The following is an 8,014-nucleotide window of genomic DNA, read 5'->3' as shown; positions in this document are numbered from 1 at the left end:
GTGCCATATTCTATTGCCAAGGACCTCTTTGCAGTGTTGCTATTCATGCATTCCAATAATGTGAAGAAACCGCATGGGATCCATTGGAATCCATTCAATTTCAATGGAGCAATAACTTACAAAAGAAGTGAAACTTTAAGCAATAATAATTCATACCCAATTCAAACTGATGGAAATAAATATTTCTCAGTAACTGTATTCAGATAGGACGCGTGCATTTTCATTAGACACTAAATGAAGTTAACACATTACTGATGTTTTCTGCTGTTGACTCTGCGCTCCTGTTTAATAAAGTTATTGTGAAATGACCTTCCATTGTCATCATCCGGGTGTCTATATCCAGCACGTCGCGCCTGCGCACTCGCTCACTGTGGTTCGACCTCTGCAGTCGGTAAGTGTGTAATGGTAGTTTGTATGAGAAGCCGATCTGTGTAAAATCTTTACTCATCCTCCTGCTTTGCTTCGTATTGCGCTGAACAAGTGAGGACAGCATGCAGAACGGATGTGAACGTACATACAGATGCCTTTATTTTGTCAGTGGAGCGTTTTTACACCCGTTTGACCTTAATTCTGTCTGCTCTTCCATTCCCAGAGAGACCCGGGCTTCAACCAGATTTGACCGAACCGGTTAAACTACCTAAAATTACAAAATGTACGCCTGTGCAAAGTTCGTCTCCACGCCGACTCTGGTGAGTTAATGTCTTCTTTATTTTTCAGACACTGTGCGTTTAAACCTGCTCTCCATTAGTGAAGCTAAATCCGTGTGGGCCTCGGCTTGAACTTGAGTGAAGCTGACTGGCAAGGGTATCTGCAGACTAGGCCAGCAGGCTAGCCCCCTGTTAGCCAACATGCTATGGCACACAAGGACATCCTCTGGACGTGTGGCAGTGGACGAATCAACATCCATGCACAGTGCACGTAGTAGATAATCTGCAAGAAACTACGGTGATGCACGGCTTTAGCCCCCAGCTAACATGGCAAATTACTGCCTTCAGCTAAGGTCACGTCAAGTCCCTGTTAGCTGCCAGTGCAAAGTTCATATGTCAAACGCACACTTCACCAGGGGAGCTGATAGTGCAGCTACTGCTACTTATTTCCTTAGAAAAGCTCTTGGTCTCCTAAAAGGCTCAGTTTGGTGTTGGAGTCGGCTTCCAAGGTCATGTTTCTGTTTCCAACAAGTCCAGCTAGCTAACAAGTCTTGGTAAAAAGGCAGCAGGGCTTACATTCAGAGCTTAACCAACACTGGCTCCAAAAGTTACAGGTAATAATAAATGACTTTGATAGCACAGAGTGTTGATATGGCAGACACACAGAGAGAGAGAGAACAGTGAATGACACATTTGGGCTCCGCATTGACCAGGACACTCAAGGTGCCTTCCACCTGCTCATAAGGGGTGGGAGTCACCAGAGGCCCCACCATACAGTATTATCACAATACTCAAGTCTCAATCCGATAGTGGTGCACTTTTTAAACATTGTGCAATAGGAGTATTGTGATATCTATTGCAGTATATTGCAGTTTATTACCTTTTTCAGCTGCAAATTATTGAATGGAAAACTTTGTCAGCTTTGTTTTATTTAATATGACAATGTTTTCATTCTGTTCATCTCACTTCAGGCATTTTTATTGCAGCAAAATGGGATTGTCAAGCAGACAGACTGACCACTATTCCCACAATATCACAGTACTATGCTGTATAGATTTTTCCCCCCTCCAACATGCTGCTTATGTGCCTGCAGCCACTGACAGTGGATAGCAACCAACAGTCCTCTATTTAGTCAGACCAGACTTAACGATAGTAATAAGCTTTATTTAGATATCAGCTTGACAAATAGTTGATAGTGCTTTGACAGACACAGCAATGAAGAATAATCAGAAAGCTGTACACAAAGGACAGACAAGATGAATACAAAATTAGGGGGTGAATACAGTAGAAAGTAAAACAGATGTTAGAAAATGAAGATGGTAAAAGAGAGAAATGTGCTGTTGTATGTACTAACACTTGCATGGCTAAAAGTGTGTGTTTTTGTCTCTGTTTGTGCTGCAGGTCCGTGCTGGTTCCCGGGCTCTTTACAGACCCCTGTCAGCCTCTGTGGTGTCCAGGCCTGACCTCAAAACAGAGGTAAGAAGCACAGGCTTTGTAGCAGCAACATTTACGTTCACATTGGATGTGTTTAATCTGTAATCATAGATGAGTAAATTAAAGCTGAAAGTTTACATTGTCTTGTCTGTTTGGCCCTCCAGAGCAGCGTTGCCCTGATGCCACAGAGCCCCCTCACTCAGGTCGCACTGAGAGGCTTCCAGACCAGCGCTGTGAGCAGGGACATCGACACCGCTGCCAAGTTCATCGGTGCCGGAGCCGCCACAGTCGGAGTCGCAGGATCTGGTGCTGGAATTGGGACAGTGTTCGGCAGTCTCATTATTGGCTATGCTAGGTTTGTTTCAGTTTCACCACAACGCCTGTCTTTCTGCCGCATGATTGGGAATAACTTATCAAATTCCCCGCAACATGAATGTTTTCTGGTGTGTGCTTGGTTGCATTTCTCTCAGCAATGCCTTGACAATATCTTGTTTTTTTGCTTTGCAGGAACCCATCTCTGAAGCAGCAGCTGTTCTCCTATGCCATCCTGGGATTTGCCCTGTCTGAAGCCATGGGTCTATTCTGTTTGATGGTCGCTTTCCTTATCCTGTTTGCTATGTAAAACTCTGCTGTCACAGAACACTTTAATTACAGATGTAACTACATATTTTATTGTGGCTACCAAAATTGTTCCGAGTTGGTGTCATGGAAATGTACATTTTCAAGTCTGTCAGACTCTGTCAAAATAAGCAAAACATGTATTGTAAAAATGTAAGAAATTACACAATTAAAATGCATGTATTTGACTATTTAACGGTGGCGGTAAGTTTTATGTCTGGATCATCATGCCAACATCACCAAGCAGTCGGCGATCATGAATGTCATCTTTTTTTCTGCGAAGCAGCTGTTTAGACTTGCTGTGAATCAGCCTGGTGCACCTGGAGTTTCTCGGTGCATCACATGCCAGCTTTTTGGGGTCCACATTAATGCATTCTTTGGTTCATCTGCAGGTCTGTAGCAGTACTGTAAGTAGACGGCAAGGAGGTGCTTGCTTTTGTAAATGACATTAAATAAATCTAGACAACAATTTGATGGTGCTAACTCATGGGTTTGAGTTTCTTGAATGTGACGAATGAATGTTGTCCATGTCCGGAAAAAAGGATCCTATCTGTACTGGTGATGTGCAACTGTATGCACATGTCCTAAAACATATTTGGATATTTGGATTTTTTTTTTAGGGGCTATAAACCTGATTTCATGAACAAAATACATTTTGTATACCAGTCAGCCCTGCATACCCCGTTACGGAGAGGAGGTTATAGAGCGGCCATCTGCCCAATATAAAAGTATTCCACATTTAATAAGTATCAAAAGTACTTGCCCTCGTACATATATTTATAGATGAGTGAGTGCATGCATCTACCTATCTGTATCTATCTATCTATATATATAGATAGATATACATACATAATATATATATATATATATGTGTGTGTGTGTGTGTGTGTGTGTGTGTGTGTGTGTGTGCAGAGATAGATAAATTTATAGATTACAAGTTTGTTCCTGGCCTTCTTAAACAAGAAAGAAAGCTTATTTTATTATTTTAATCGTCCTTCCCTGCACTTTTCTTCAAATTTTTACAAATGATTCCCTGGGCCAAAGGCAGACTGACACTGAAAGATGACAAGTCAAGTTTTATTACCGCTCGATATTGTAGGTATTGCCATCCACTTATTAAACATTTTAACTTCACTTCACAGTTCAGTCTAATGAAAATACCAGTAAAGACACCACAGCATAACCTTGGGTACACACTTCTCAATTTCAACTTTCAAGCCGCTCGCGTGACGTTTACGGAAGATCCCATGCTGTGCTCGCGAGATATTGGCACAGACGTGGGATTTCGGGATCAGCGGTTGTACCTGTGGGGTAAGTGTCCTCATAAACTGACAGCGATTGAGCACAAAGCTATTGTAAAATACAGCGTTTCTCGGATTACGAGGAATTTATGCACCGATCCAGCGACGTGGCGTTTAAATAAATGTTCACCTTCCCTTTTGCTTACAGTGATATTTAGATCTAATATGGCGACGGGTGTTATCTTTCCAGAGCTAGGGCTCGGACTATTCCCCGGAATCGACTGGAGCAGATGATCGCTCCCTGTGTATAAATAACTAGAGGTGCTTTGTGGGATGTCGGATATGGTCAGGTAGCATAATTACAACACGTAAAACGTCACATGTAAGAGCAACGTAATGCTCAGGGTGCTCCATTCAGTGGGTTTTGTAGGATAAAATGTGCACAATATTTAAGAGCGACAGTGTAGCGTCGGTTCCACTGAGAGGTGTAAACAACCAAATCAAAGCTACCGCCCGTCGCAAAGGCTTTGTCCAAATTTCTAACTCAACATCCTTAGGCTTATCCAAGAAACTCTCTTCCTGTTACAGATGCTCCTCTTCACATGCCATGCGCTATTTAAGCGTTAGACAAGTTGACTGATATAAGCTCTGTCTATTTACTGGAGTGATTATTGTTCTTGCACTTGCTACTACAGGCTACGTTTTGAATTGGGACCCAAAAGCTGCTTTGTAAACACTTAATCCTTGACGCAAACACCCTCCCAACACACACACACACACACACACACACACACACACACACACACACATACATATACATGCACACAGGTACATAGTGAGGTCCTATAGGTTTGGTACTAATTTATGCCATGTTTCATTCTAGGGTGACATAATAGGAATTCCTTAATATGAGTGATGATAAACCTTTCCTATGTACTGCTCCTGGGTGTGGTCAGGTAAGCAGCCTCTCAAATTATGAGAAATGTATTGTCACTTTTTCTGTATAAGGCAGGCTTTGTAAAGGACTTGTTCTTCCCTCTGTAGCGATTTACAAATGAAGACCACTTGGCCGTCCACAAACACAAACATGAGATGACACTGAAGTTTGGTCCAGCAAGGAACGACAGTGTCATTGTTGCTGGTGAGTGTTGGAGTTGAAGTTGAGTGATTTTTGTGTTGTTGTGATGCTTTGTAACCACTCTCCATAATGAAGATTGTCATCCGCTGCAGACCAAACCCCTACACCGACGCGTTTTTTGAAGAACTGCGAGGAGGTCGGACTCTTCAACGAGCTCGCAAGTCCATTTGACCACGACTTCAAAAAAGCTACTGAAGATGACATTAAAAAGGTTGCTGTCACGTGCACGCTAACTTCAAATTTCCTCATTCCATAATCAGCATTACCGATCTGTTGTGCTGAGATGATCTATTGATTTGTCGTGTCCCTTTTGTGTAGTTGCCATTGGATTTGTCGCCGCTTGCAACACCCATCATACGGAACAAAATTGAGGAGCACTCGGCTATGGAGGCACATCGAGACAGCCCACTGCCTCATCCTGAATCCACTACAAATGATGACAAGGTGAAGGCCAGAAACAGGCAACTGCTGGTATCCTTGCTAAGTTTAGATAGGCAACAGGGCTCTGTGAATAAAGAGTGGGCCTCTGCTTCTGTGATTGGTAATTTAAAAGGGATTATTATAGAGCCATTGCAATACTGGTGTGAATCTTCATTTGTTTCACTTTTTTTTTTTTTTATCACAGCAGCTATTGTAATTGACTTAAACAGAATTTGTGGTGTGCTTGATAGTTTTACTGGACGCAGGAAGGAACTACTATAATTCCTCTTGTGCACTGTAATGATAAGACATACAGTATGGCACATTCTCTAGTGGAGACTTCTATGTTAAGACTTTTAGTCAGTCATCTGCCTAGAGTAAAAGACAATACTAACAGTAATGCACAAAATGATTGTTTGGGGGAAAAAATATTTTCTCTATTGGTTATACATAAATGAATTTTAGTGAATATGATTTTCGTTTAACCCTTTTCACCTATTGATTGATTGAGTGAAAAAAACAAGGTTAAATATTGTCTAACATTTATCACAGGAACTAATAGAAGTTTTTTTTTTTTTTTTTTTTTTTTTTTTTTTTGGTTAAGCACTTAATGCAGCTAAGGTCTTGTATGGTGTTTTCAGGACTTATCTTTGCAGCCAAGCTCACTGCCAACATCCACAATAGTCCGCCCTGCATCCCTCCAAGTTCCCAATGTACTCCTAGCAACCTCAGAGGCTAGTGTTGTAATACAGCAAGCTCTCCCATCGCCAACATCTAGCTCTGTTATTACCCAAGTCCCATCCACTAATAGGCCTATAGTGTAAGTAACTCAAAATGTTACTTTCTAAAAATCACACAACATTATCAGCTCATCTTTTTTGGTTTCTTTTTTTAAAATAATGTTTTGTGCAGTTTTGTTTTGGTAAGTTTGTATTTCTTAAGGCAAATACTTGTGTAGTTTTTGGCTTATTTGCGCTCAGCAGTAATTTTTTTTTTTTTTTTTATGTCTTGGTTCTTGTGACAGTGAAACAGTTGTTTTGTAACAATATTGCATGAACATGTTGGGTCAACACACAGCTCTTTGTATTTAATTTGACAGTGGGGGAATGTTTAATATTAATTCGATAGTTATATTCTGTTTTGGTTCCAGTCTAATCCCCTCCCTGTTGTTTTGTTGTTATGCCATAATGTAGTGCATTTATTAACGGTTCATTTCATCGGTCAGTTTAACGTTGTTTTGTCTTCATCACAAAATGGTTTGGTTGTTATTTTTTTGACGGGTTATTTCTTTCTTTCCTCCTCCAGCCCAGTGTCTGGCACTTTCCCCGTGCTCTTACAGCTCCCTAACGGCCAGACCATGCCAGTTGCTATTCCTGCATCTATTACAAGCTCAAGTGTACATATTCCAACTACGATTCCTGTGAGTCTTATGCAGTTAATATTCACTGTGTGTTTCAGAGTGTGTCAGGTTTTAATGCAGTTTATACCCTACGTTAAAATTGAAATTACCCTGTTTCTAAAACTGTTGTGATATTTTAGTGCTTAGCAAGGCTTCTAGCAAACTTTAGTCAGTTACTAACAAGTATTGTGATATTCACTATCATTGTAAAATTTTGTTAACATCAGCCAGACATTGCAAAAAAATATATATATATTTATTTAGTTTTTTATTCTAAATTCTTCTCTAAAAATCTCCTAAATGAAATTTTTATGTTTATGAATTGCACATTTATTTAATCATTTATTATTATTGTTGTTGTTGTTGTTATTGTTATTGTTTATTTTTATTTTATCAAAGTTAAATAAACCAATAAGATCAAAAATCAATATTAAATCAAAGAAGTGTTTTAGTATAAAAACTACAAAATTAACATACTGTAGGGGGTGAAAGGTGCACTGTTTATAATTGCGTTGAATTGAGGATCTTTTAGACTCAGCTGACAAAAAAAACAAAAAAAAAAAAAAAACATGGAATAAGCACATTTGATGACTGAGTCTACATGGGTTTCAGCATTGGCTTGACTGTTAACTGTCAGTTTTGCATAGCGCACTTTGTAATATGAAGACAATATTGCATATGGCCTCTCTGCACAATTGAAGTCACTCTGAGATATAATTCTGCACCATTTACACTATCCCCACGTTTTAGTAATATATTAATGCCACTTATCTGTCTTGTTCTACTTGGACAGACTGAATATTTACAACTTTTGGCACGGCAGAGTTTGGCATTTCATTCCAAGCAGGAGAGGTTCAGTAAACTAATGGACTTTTGAGTGCAGCTGTGTGTCACTGTGGCAAAGACACGGGAGTTGGCCAAGACATGTCAGGCTCCGGTCCAGGATACCTCACAGCTATTTGTCCTTGTACAATTTCAACCAGACATTTCTGGCAGAGTAGATAGACAATACGATTTATCTGTTTTGCTTTCCAATCATAATGGCTGCACCCTAACAGTGTTTTATAAAGGAAATATATTGTAAATGACGGTCTTCTTGATTATTTTTTTCCACTCC

At 40.1% G+C, this 8,014-nt stretch overlaps 2 protein-coding genes across 6 annotated transcripts in view; both read left to right on the top strand.

The window, feature by feature from the left end:
* Positions 1-251: 251 nt before the first annotated feature.
* On the top strand, positions 252-3,173 carry atp5mc3a (ATP synthase membrane subunit c locus 3a). 2 transcript variants are annotated; one of them, XM_030081184.1, is made up of 5 exons: positions 252-391; positions 593-689; positions 2,049-2,123; positions 2,246-2,436; positions 2,589-3,173. In XM_030081184.1, the coding sequence occupies exons 2-5, from the start codon at positions 651-653 to the stop codon at positions 2,701-2,703; spliced, it is 420 nt and encodes a 139-aa protein (XP_029937044.1). In that variant the 5' UTR covers positions 252-391; positions 593-650; the 3' UTR covers positions 2,704-3,173. The 2 variants fall into 2 exon arrangements, with proteins under 2 accessions (XP_029937044.1, XP_029937045.1); XM_030081185.1 differs by having other exon boundaries at positions 361-480.
* Positions 3,174-3,936: 763 nt separating this feature from the next.
* Positions 3,937-8,014, top strand: part of atf2 (activating transcription factor 2) — a 16,236-nt gene continuing 12,158 nt past the window's right edge. For all 4 annotated transcript variants that reach the window (XM_030080484.1, XM_030080483.1, XM_030080487.1 and 1 more), the window contains exons 1-7: positions 3,937-4,010; positions 4,824-4,896; positions 4,985-5,081; positions 5,171-5,289; positions 5,397-5,522; positions 6,140-6,318; positions 6,804-6,918. In XM_030080484.1, the coding sequence (XP_029936344.1) occupies positions 4,849-4,896; positions 4,985-5,081; positions 5,171-5,289; positions 5,397-5,522; positions 6,140-6,318; positions 6,804-6,918 (684 nt within the window). In that variant the 5' untranslated portion in view covers positions 3,937-4,010; positions 4,824-4,848. The remainder of the gene's footprint in view (positions 4,011-4,823; positions 4,897-4,984; positions 5,082-5,170; positions 5,290-5,396; positions 5,523-6,139; positions 6,319-6,803; positions 6,919-8,014) is intronic.

This window comes from Myripristis murdjan, chromosome 21, assembly GCF_902150065.1.
Source record: "Myripristis murdjan chromosome 21, fMyrMur1.1, whole genome shotgun sequence".
Classification (NCBI taxonomy): domain Eukaryota; kingdom Metazoa; phylum Chordata; class Actinopteri; order Holocentriformes; family Holocentridae; genus Myripristis; species Myripristis murdjan.
The sequence above is the reverse complement of the archived record's forward strand: the minus strand, read 5'-3'. Positions and strand labels throughout refer to the sequence as shown.